At 35.4% G+C, this 11987-nt stretch overlaps 1 protein-coding gene across 1 annotated transcript in view; it reads left to right on the forward strand.

Annotated features, from left to right (window-relative positions):
• LOC124164735 (nardilysin) overlaps nucleotides 1–10767 on the forward strand; it is a 37279-nt gene extending 26512 nt beyond the window's left edge. Inside the window, exons 15-21 of the mRNA XM_046542024.1 lie at nucleotides 3–170; nucleotides 3478–3621; nucleotides 6964–7100; nucleotides 7519–7729; nucleotides 9497–9592; nucleotides 9698–9824; nucleotides 10146–10767. Coding sequence (XP_046397980.1) covers nucleotides 3–170; nucleotides 3478–3621; nucleotides 6964–7100; nucleotides 7519–7729; nucleotides 9497–9592; nucleotides 9698–9824; nucleotides 10146–10399 — 1137 coding nt within the window. The 3' untranslated portion in view covers nucleotides 10400–10767. The remainder of the gene's footprint in view (nucleotides 1–2; nucleotides 171–3477; nucleotides 3622–6963; nucleotides 7101–7518; nucleotides 7730–9496; nucleotides 9593–9697; nucleotides 9825–10145) is intronic.
• The last annotated feature ends 1220 nt before the right edge of the window (nucleotides 10768–11987 follow it).

Raw genomic sequence — 11987 nt, forward strand, 5'->3', positions numbered from 1 at the left:
AGGTAACTTCTAAGGTCCTTGTGGAATTTGTTGAAAATCTCTTGCTTAAACGTATATATCTTAAAGCTTTGGTGCAGGGAAATGTATCTGAAGAGAAGGCTATTCAAATGGGGTCCAGTGTGCAATCTCTGCTGAAGTATTACAATGTCATTCCTCGCACAGTTTCACAGGTATGTAATGTTTGGGTCTATTTATTAATTAAGTAATGAACAGCCTCTCAATGCATTAAGTCTCAAGGAGAAGCATGTCTCCATAGTTTGCTCACCGATCTAGCCACTCGAGAGGCTTCTTCATAGACCGTGAGCTCCTTGCCTGCATCCTCGGATCTAAAAATATCACGAACATAACAAGAATATTTCATCACTTCTCTAAAAGTTGGAAACCTCGATTTGTTTAACACCGATGAGGCACCAAAAAAGGGACAAGTTGTCTCACAATATATTCTTTTTTACCTTCTACCATCTGCCAAGTTATATTATCAAAGGTGAGCATTGTCCCAGCAGGACACTCAGGATGAATTTTACTGTATTAGGGGCGTGGGAGAGGCGTGTGGGGAGGGGACAGGGAGTAGCCTGCCGCTCCTCTACCCACGAAGCTGTGTGGGTGTTGGAATATTTTCTTTACGGATGCTCTTTCAAATTTGGCATTTTGTGGCTTAACAATGGCAGATACGTCAAAATGCATGAAATTTTTGGCCTCATAAGACTGGAACTTGGCCAAATCTATAGGGAATGACGATGAAATATTAAATTTCTCAATTTTTAACGCTCCCCCCCCCCCTCCTAATATCCTAAAGGAACAAGCCGCTTTGCTAAAAAATGTTTGCACTCCACTCAGAATTTTCACTGCTATTATGCATTTCTGTCTGATGTAAAAATTCTTATCCATCAAATGCCATTTCAAGTAAATGTATTTACGAGAGAAATGTGTGTGTTATGCCTCAAAGAACTGATTTCGCCATCACAGTGATTGGTTATGAGATGGATCAAGAAGGCCAAAAATATTTTATTATTTGAAATGTTCCTTTCGAGCAATTAAATTTTTAATATGATTGAGGCTATGTGGCATTAATCGTCAGCGGCACGCCCACCTGATCCTCGGCTTCATCCCACTTCTTGTTTTCACCAGGGATCTCGCTCTACCCCCACCACTGCCGTCATGTGCTGCCGGACATACCGAGGCGTTCTGCAATATTCACGTATTTCTAGCCCGGAATCTTTTCTTCATCATCAATTATTTTCAGTCCATCTTTTAAAGTTCTCACTTGTGTCTTCGGAAGGGCCATGGTCTGAAGACGAATAAGAATAAAACTAATGAAAATGAAACCGGACTCCATTGAACCCACACGGAAAACACTCGCTAGTTTTAAGTCAATCCACCCCGGAAAGTACGGAACCACTCGTACGAGGTGAAGTTCGGCACTAATGCTATCGCGTACGGCGTAAGCAGAGCTCACTGCAGAGGGTGAAGCATGACCATATGACTACGCAATGAAATATTTATATCCTATGGAGAAGGCAGCTTACCCACTCATTTCTAAAAATAAGTAGCGTAGCTCTAGATGAGCAGATGAATTCAGATTGCTAGTAGGGAGAAACAAAATATCCTGAGAAGATATCGCTTCGTTAGCACCTCAGACAAGTGAGACTTGTAGCATAACTCGTAAATTGTAACCAGACGCCCTGTTTTCGAAAAAAAATCCGCATCAACTGCCGTGAAGCTCACTATCAGCTGCGAGGATATCGATATTCGCCAGAAATCACCATCGTATTATTCCAACTATTTCCTTGCTTAAAATGGGTAAATAACGTTAGAAATACGTCGTGTTTGGTATCATTCTTTTTTGAATTACGTGCACATCACTAATATCTCAATCTAATAAAAGTATTATACCAATTGCCAAAATTCATTTTTACACACCTTTTGGGCTAATTGGTGATTCATGCAGCAGTTGACCTCCAGAGGTGAAGCTAGTCAGCGTTCGAGAAAGGGGTAGGCGTGAAAAAGTTTTCTTTTGTTCTCGAGTAACTTGATATTTTCTTTCGAAGCTAAGGTCGTCGTGATACGATCCCTGCTCGAGCTGGGACCTTTTTTTATTTCGGAGAAGAAGATAGCTTCAACCGGGGGGAGGCAAGTGCTGAATGGAGGGGGATACCAGATCTTGGGAAATGCGCAAATGTAACTATCCCACGGCACTCTGCTTCTCCCTATCGCATTTCAATTCCCAGGGGAAGATTCAAACTTTGTGTCTCTCGTTATTAGCCATAAACACGTTGTAAACACTTCGTCTTATTTTTGTCAAACGATGAATGCGGGAAAATTATACGACGGGACCACAATCTTCAAACGATCAATGCGGGAAAACGATACTTCGGGGAACGATAGATGCGGGAAAAAATTACATTGTCTTTATGGAACTTAATTTGGGACCAGGAGCGGCGAACGATGAATGCGGGAAAACGATGAATGCGGGAACGATAAATCGGGGTTCCACTGTATTTACCTCTTTGTAAGAAATATTAGATGAATTGAGAGTCAATATTTTTATTATTTAAATATTATTTAATAATATTTTATATGAAAATAAGCTTTCAACATAGTTTATTCACATTTTGAAAATGTTAAGTACCTTTTTTGTCAGGAAAATTGCTATATGATGAAATATAGAGCTAAAAATTGCAACCTTATGCAAAATAGGACCTCGGGGTGAATTGATACGGATAATGCCCAGCGGTGCCAAATGGCACTGCTAATGCTTACATTCATATATGTATGTCAATTTTGAATCGCCCGATGCTGCTGAATTTTTTATCTACATTAACTTATACTTTACTACAGTGAAACCTCTATTTTACACTTTTGAATGGACCACTTACAAGAAGTGCAAAATTGAGAATATTGTAAAATAGAGTATCATTTTCTAAAGGCAGTATTGTTTGGGACCTGATAAAAACTGTGCAAAATCAGGGAAAATGTATAATGGGGGAATGTAAAATCGAGGTTTCACTGTATTTACAAAAGCATTACGATATAGTTATTAAACTAATAATTATAGACAACAAAAGCACTTCCCTTGATGGAGTACCCATAACTCATGGGTCCAGAAAAAAACCTTTTGCTGCGAAACTGACAGGACTATCCGATGTGGTGAAAAACACTTTTCACATTTACTGAATAAGAGAAGAAACCCTCTACAAAGTACATGCAATGAAATGTACGCTAAGAGGCACATATTATATCCATGATAGGAGTTTAGGCTCGGTGCTGCACAGCGGTGCTGTATGGCACCTGTGGGTGTTGACGGGTTAAATAACCATGAAAGTGAATAGAAATTCCATTCCAAAAGCTGGTGTGTAGTAGATGTTAATCGAAATGCGGAAGCAGTCCTGTAAAGGTAGCAGAAGTATGCAAAGTTGATTTCCTCTGCAATTTAATGAATGTAGCGACAAAATATTGACAAAATCTACCTTGTTGCAGGTAAGGGTTTGCCAAATACCCTTGGGAGAATATTATTGTCGGGTCAAATCTTTCAACATGGAAGACAGGAACACATCACTGACCAATTACTATCAAATAGGATGCATAACTCTGGAGTCGTGTTGCATTGTTGAGCTGCTTTTGGTATGTATGCAACTAATTCTAATAACTTTTCAGTGGTGTCTAAAATCATTATCTGATGGCTTTAATCTTGAGCCAAAAAAGTGAAATGGCTCAGTATGCTTGTGTCTTCTCCATTGGTCAAAAAATTATCTCCAAAAATGGAGTGAAACTGCTTTTGCTCCAAAATGAAATTTGAATTTCTCTGTTTTTGTACATTATTCAAAGGTCCAAGCAAATGGGCTGGAAAGTAGTTGGGTTGTTTACCTAACATTTTTTTGGATGAATTTAGTGAAAATTTGGTCCCATTTATGGATGTCAAGGACCGAAAATTTTGCAGCTGGATGTGTTCCTTCAAATAATTCTAAGTCTCTTCCATGGACAAGATAAGGTGCACCATGCAATTCTTTTTATCTTCCAGAAATGTATGGCTTTTTTTTTTGCTCAGGTTATGATTTTTCTCCATTTTTCTTAGATGCTAAATTCTTTCTCAGTCACACTCAGTTTCGATCTTCATGTTTGTGTACAGTAAGAGAAAGTCAAATTTAATTAACCTGCTGGTAGTTGCGCCCATTTTCTAAATGTAAATGGTCATTTGGGGTGTCTCTGACACTCCAAAAGATTTTATTCTATTTCTTTATAAACTTATATATATTTATTCAAAAGTTTACATCTTGACATATCTTTTGTTTATTTAGGCATTGTTACACTCACAATTTAAACCATTTACTTAACTTTTAATTTTTGAAGAATTTATTTTTAAACACCCTGATTATCAGTAGGCAGTTCGAGTTCCTCCGAAAAAATACCAAAATTTATTTTTTCGTCGTTAGCCAAAAAATGCAGTGGACATATACTGAGATAAATACACGTAGCGTGTGCTATTGTATATATCTATTAAATTATCTTGCCATGAACGGTAATATTAATTTACTAATAAAATTTCAATATTTATCGCTATTTTCTTTCTACCTTCTTAACGTTAATGAATCATTTTCCCAAAATGTATTCTTGAGGCAAAATTTACAATGATATTATGATTGTTAATATCTATAGAATTACTATTTTCACAAATGATTACCACATTAGAAGGGTAAATATTAAATGCTGGTCTTTGATGATGGAACAATTTCATGCTGGTGAGAAGTTTTATTAAATTAAAATATTGCTGATAATAAATCATGTAAATCATTTATAAGCCTCAAAATCAGTCTCTGCAACTTTTCAGCAAATTTATACTGCACATTAATTTCTTACATAGTTCATCAACATTAACATCTTACAACAAATATTTATTTTTATATCTTTACCTCTTGGACAAATTTTTTCAAACTTCGGCTTTATTTTTCGTGAGAGGTAGCTGACATCTAGTAGAGATTGAAAATGATGGATACAAGCTTTAGATGACCTATTGTAAATGATAAATTATCGGAAACATGTAAACAACGATTTATGTGTAAACATACTGCGCATTGTTTAAAGTTTTGATGAATTTTTAAAACATTACATATTTGAATTTAATTAATGTTGAAATCAATATATTATAAAGCAAATATTTAATACTAATTATGAATTTTTTGTGAATAATATCAAAATAAATTGAAATACCTAGTATTTCAACACAATTTTGAATAAATATTAAGCATTTTAATATTATTTCATATGCTTAATAACAGTCATAAAAATCTTTGGTGTGTAATAAAGAGCCTCTTTTGAAATCTTTTTCTATCCGGAATTAGTCGTGAATTGTGCCCAATCATTTCATTGCAATTTGAAGTGCTAAATATGTATAAAGGTTTTATTTTCTATGTAGAATGCTTGGTAAAAATTAGGCATTCACACACAAGTGTTCCTCAAATAGGCCAAACTACTCGTTAGGAGCTGTAATCAATATTTTAAAAGCATACAATGCTTTATGTAGTTCATACATTTCAATTTAGAAATTTCTTAAACACTTTTTGGGTGTGTAATAAGTGTATATTTCTTGATTTACTCACCAATTGTATATTTAATATGATTCTGAGCATGTGGAATACTAGTTATAATGGCCTGGTACACAAATTTTTTGCCTAATGTGGTACATAGTTTGAAAAATAAATTGATCCATATCTTTCCATTTTTTGATCCAGTGTCTTCTTTAACTTGTTGCGTACGGATGGCGAGAATTCTCGTCATTTTTTTCCCTAATGTTCAGGACGGATGACGAAGATTCTCGTCATTTAGGCGTGTCAACCTAAACAATTTTAAAGCGTACGATACGTATTCGTTAGTACGTTTTCAGTTGTTGTTCGTTATTCATAATGAATTGATGCATCATAACGTTTGATTGGGTAAATTTATAAGCTAAACATTAGCTTTTAAACCATGTTTAAACCAAAGGCATTGTGCCCTAATAGGCACATATTTCCAAATCTGCGTTCCTAGGATTTTAAATACCCCGGTCCGCTAAGTGTTAAGAGCTATTTGTGGTGAAAAATTGATGTCCTTAACCTTTTTACGGACAAATGGATGATGACGTGCCCTACTTCCAAGTGGTTCTCAGCCACACCTCAACCTCGTGTACAGGCATCCCCCGAGTTACGTATGTCTCGACTTACGTAAATCCGTACTTACGTAAGCGATAACCGTATTTCAAATGATTACGTTAATTTTCGAATGCGAGCGCGAAGAAGTAGATATTCGCTCGTACAACCTATGGTAGAAAAAATATCGAATAGTTATAGTTTTTTACGTGCTAAAAATAACAAAGTGACCCATTTTTGTCATTCCTCGAAGAAAATTTCATTAATTTCTGTAGAAAAATCGCTTATAAATCCCAAGTCAGCAATCAACGTGAAAATTTGCAGTTCTAGCGATGGATGTGGTGGCGTATGTGGTTGCGCTCATTTCTTTACGATACAACGTGTTATACAGCAATCTCTGAAGCGCCAACGCAAAGGTTCGACTTACGTAAATTTCGACTTACGCATAGTCTGCCGGAACGCATCTCTTACGTAACTCGGGGGATGCCTGTATTTGTTATGTGTAGCTTGTTGATGTTTACACTATAGTAAGCTATTCCTCTCTCCCTTATTTAATGCTGAATGAGGGAAATGAGGGGAATGATGATGATGTCACCAATTAATGAAAAGTGGGTGGTATTTAGGCTTTTTCTATTTTTTACTTAAAGAGAGAATGGCTGAATGAGGTAGATGTGTTTTCTTTGTAATACCTGTCTCCCTTTCATCAAATGAATTCTTTTAATGAGTGTCAATTTTCAGTCTGAGTAAATAACCCCATTTTCTAGGATCATAGAATGTTCTTCGAAGCATTTTATGATAATATTATTTTTCTTACAAGTAGTTGAAATGAGTGAATTGGTTTCAGATGTTCATGGAGGAGCCATTATTTGACGAACTAAGGACCAAGCAACAATTAGGTTACAATGTATCTTGCTCACTCCGGGACACCTTTGGCATACTTGGTTTCACAGTGACTGTTAACACGCATGCTGATAAACATAAGTGAGTATTTTCCCTAGGAATGATTGAGATTAGTTGCCTTTTATATAGTGTTGGTAATTTCATGAGGCATACAATTAGTTATTGTCTGGTTTTTGTCATTATTATTTTATTGGCTGAAATTGTGTCTGGTTGATTAAAGGAATAAAGTTTATCCTGTTTTTGTGTATGGTTTGCTTTTTTGTGAGAGTCATAGTTAAATTAATTCAAGATTTGAATTTGTGAGTACCTGTGAAAAATTACAGAATGGCTAGCAATCGTTTATGTAAATTTGTTAAAGTTGTAAGACGCTATAGTTGGATGAGTCGATCACTGCAGCCTTGCTATCTCATTATGTGTCTTACCGACTCCTTTGGGGGTCCAAATGAGATCTACTCATGAATTCAAACTGAGATTTGTCTTTCTTTAAATTTCATTTCAGTGTGGATGATGTGGATAATAAAGTTGAAGACTTCCTGCATAGTTTCTATAGTCTCGTAATGAGTCCTGAAGGAGCGCAGGAGCTTGAAGAAGTTCGTGACGCCCTTATCAAGATTAAGTCATGTGTAGATAATCAATTGGAAGAGGAAGTTTCTAAGAACTGGGGCGAGATTATCTCATCTGATTACATATTTGATCGGTTACAGCGAGAGGTAGGGTTGAATTTTTTCTTTATTCCATCTTTATTCCAGTAATAAGTATTTCACGATTTGTGTTGTAATACATTAGTTATTATGTCAGGGAGGTGTGTTAATTTAATGTTACAGGGGATAGGTAGCTGCCGTGAGGTCTCTAAAGCTGAAAATTTCTCAGCCAGCACTTTATGATCATGAGTTCAGCAACTCAAGAGTGAGATGATATACTCCTAATTTTTTAGAATGATAACTTGAAAAAAAAAAAGTATCATAATATCTAAAAAGTTGTTAGTACCTATATCAAGGTACTTTTGCTCATTTATTTTATGTCCCTTTTGTAGTTATGGTTATTCTTTGACGGTGTCATAATTTTTAATTTGAAAAGAATTTTTTTCACAAAATGTTGGAGTTGCCTTATCTCTATTTTTTTGCCTGGGGTGGGGTAAAGATCTTGCCTGCCTAACCATGGGGCGTGGGTTCGAATCCCACCTGGGTAGGTGGTCCCTATCCAGAGCATGAATGTTTATGTTATTCTTTGTTAATCCTCCATTGTAAAGGCATTTAAGTGCTGTAAACAGAGCAGTTGGAAATAAATTAATAAATGAATCAATGATTATGGGCTTAAGACCCAGTTAATTTCTGCATACTTGGTCATGCGGCAGCTTTGCGCTTTGTGAATTAGCTCTGCAAGTTGGTTGACATCAATTTCAATAAGTCTGTTACTTTAATTCACATATTACATATTTAGATTACTTTCACAAAATAGCTTACATATGGTTTATTTACTCCTACACTCTCATTCAAATGCAATATATTGTAAATACTCAAATGTTTTCATTTATTTAGCTTTAAAGCATTTATCATTGAATAATTCTTTACTATGGTCTCTAGTACTTTTCCTTCTTGTAGAACATGAACAGCGTTCAAAGAATCAGAGTTTGTTGCATGTTTTTACGTTATCACTGCGTTTTATGCGTTGCCTTTTTAGGCTACTTCGCGTAACTTATAAAATACCCCTTCACTTATATAAAAATGGAAATTGCAAACGTAAGGCTTGGTTAAACATGTTGTGTATTGGTAGCTCTCTGTAGGGAGTCAGTATCTTGGGTCTTTGTCTCACCTTTCACCCTTGGATTCCTTGAGTGGACGAATATCTAATGGGATGTCCTATTCTGGATCACAGCTTGCAAGTCATCTGTTGTACCCACTATGTGTATGATAACATCTTCATATCGCTTGACTAGGTGGGCTTTAGAAATAATCTCCGGTGGCTTTAGAAGTGATTAAGCTAAGATAGTATTACTTCTTATATGCTCAAATATTATTGTTGTTTAACCCCTCCCCAGCTGTTCTTGGCCCGCATGTCAATTGAAAGCATCACTTTGTAATTTATATTTTTTGCAAGCAGTTTTCTCTGTTGACATTTTCAATTTTAACTCAATTTTGTCGTTCATTCCGTCTATACATAGTGTGATGATTTTGCTCTTTGACGTATCACTCTAATTCTGGAGTACAAGCTGCAGTGTCGACTTTCAAAATATTGTTTTTGATATGTCTGCAAACCTGTATACGCCCAACAGCAACTGTCTGTGTGCTGTTGATGATACCTGCCTCCTATTAGCAATCCCCCTGCATGCTAGCTTTTGCATATATCGTCAAATGATCATATAATGCATATAAAATAATGTTACAACTCCAATATTCTTATGATATTGTTGTTGGATTTGTTATCTATGGGAATGGGTATCTATGTAGTGTTTCTATGTTTTTAAATACTACTTTCAGATTAAGTGCCTTCAGGAACTCACAGTCAAGGATGTGAGGAAATGGCTTAAGAGTCATATTACTAAGAAGAAAAACTTGCGGAAACTGTCTATTCAGGTTCGTATTTTCCATAATATTTTCTTAAAGCTATTTGAAGGTTAAAAAAAAAAAATGGTGCAGAAAATGATGTACGTAGTCTTAACTGATTGCATTGCTATTTAGGTGGTGGGCAACACTGAGGGAAAATTGGAGGGAGAATCTGTTCAATTTGTGAGAGATTTGAAACAGTTATCAAAAGATAAAATCAAACTGAAATCTCCAGATGAATCCCCAGAAGAGATTTCTTCAGGTGAGTAATAATTTAATTTCCTTCATATGTACATTGTTTTTTTCCATAAATGTTCTTCATTCTATGCCTTTTAATCTATTTCGAGTTAGTTCGACGAATCTCAGTTAATGGTTAACAATCTATCTGGAATTAATTTATTCTCATTGAAAATCAATGCCTACAAACATGCTGAAGTTTGGAGAAATAAATCTATTTCTTGTTTTCCATCATCTATTGAATTTCATCATCAGCTGCTAATATTGGCTTACATCTACAATAAAAAATTTGTCTGGTCCCTAAGAACATTGTTAAATCGATTATTGGTTTTCCTGTTCATTAAAGGCCGCTTTTCTGCTGAAGGTTATGGCTGTAATGGGGACTATCATCTTGCCTACCTTGGGGGCCTAAAGATTGAAGAGGGTCCAACAAATCGCCAGTCAGTGGGTAACGTTTTAACACATTGTGTAGGTTGCAGATTTGAAAAGAAGAATGGCCTCAGATGTGAGGAAATCCATAACCATTTTATCATGGATATAGAAGGTTTTAAGAATGAACTTTACATATACCCAGTGACAAAAACGAAATTTTCATCCTGATTCCATATCCTTGATGTATATATTTCCCATCAATTCCTTTGCATTATTTTAAAGTGTGCACTTGTGTAAAAGTGAGCAGAATTAAGGAGTGATTGTAATAATTGATATGAAATTTAGAGTGCAAAATATTATCACTGCCTAAAAATTGGATGCAGTAGAACATTCTGGTAAGGTATACGTGCATTTTGCTTTAGGTATTCATACCTTGAGATTGATTTCTTAAGAGCCAAGTTTTTGGCTAGAATGCAAGTTGAAAGTTTGTATTTTTTTAACTTCATGTTGAGTGTATCTTAAAAATGAATTTTGTTGTTCCAGTGTACATAATATTTCTGTTAATGTTATTTTTATTAAATTATTTTCCTTGATAACTGTGTTAAATTCTTGAGTCTGTCCTAAAAGTCTGTAGTACTTCGTTCTTCACCAAACTTACGTTGCACACACACTTTTCAATTTTTCCTCACCTACCTCATTAAAGTGTTTTATTTTATCCACTCCACCTCATAAATGGCAGAAATATTGTGACCTCAAATTGAGAGTGACATACTTAAAAAATTTTTATTGTCTGGCGTAGTATTGCGTGTTAAGTGTAGAATTGTTGATTTTTTTGTTACTTAATAGCAGCTAGGGCAGATTTAATGAGAGAAGGAAAAGTACCTACTTATATACTGAACAATGGCATACTTTCAGTTTTGAACTTGGCGTTCCAATGGAGTCGTTGATGTGGTGGCCCAACCATGTTGCTATACTGAATCCATCTGGTCTAATTATTACTGTCGGCGTGAAAATGATGTGCCGCTGTACTTTGAAAATTTATATCTGGACTTCAGTGCATGCCGTAACCATGAATAAAACGTGAAAGATAAATTTATTTTTTGTTCTATGAAAAATTCAAAAATCCAGACACATTTTCGTTATTTTACAACAAAATATGTATTTTAAAGATATAAAAAAGCCACTTTCTTGGTCAAATAAATGTTTGCAACTTATTGTGGAAGACAAATGCTGTAGACATTGTAGTGTTCCCTAGGTTGAGTTACAAAGTTCATGAAGTTGACAAAACGGCTAATTTTACGGTGCACGGAGTCACTTACAGCACTAATGTGTCTAGATATTGATTTTTTCATGGAAAAAAATTATCTTTAAAATGACGTTTTATTCATGATTATGGCATGCACTGACATCAGGATATAAACTTGCAAAGCACAGCGGCACATAATTTTGATGCCGACAGTAGTGAGTTGGCTACCTGATGACCTTTTGCATATGCTCATAAGCAGGGGAGGACTTCCTCCTCGGCTGCTCATATGCTTTGCTATGCCTTTGCTTCTTGTGGCAGATGGCAGTATCCAGAGGTGTCATGGTGCCGGAACGCCATTTCGGCAATGGTTAACAAAAGACATACATAATAGTCAATTAACACTTTTATCAATTTTGTTGCCTCAAAATTTCTAACTTTTACATTCATAACCAAAACAAAAAATTTAGTAAGAAAGTGTAAACGATGACTTGTAATAAAAAACAGTAATATTTCACTTCTAAAGAAAGTTAAGGGAAGTGCCTTTTGAAAAAATTACCTATGTATTTCTTA

The sequence above is a fragment of the Ischnura elegans genome, chromosome 1 (genome assembly GCF_921293095.1).
Source record: "Ischnura elegans chromosome 1, ioIscEleg1.1, whole genome shotgun sequence".
In the NCBI taxonomy this organism is placed as follows: Eukaryota; Metazoa; Arthropoda; class Insecta; order Odonata; family Coenagrionidae; genus Ischnura; species Ischnura elegans.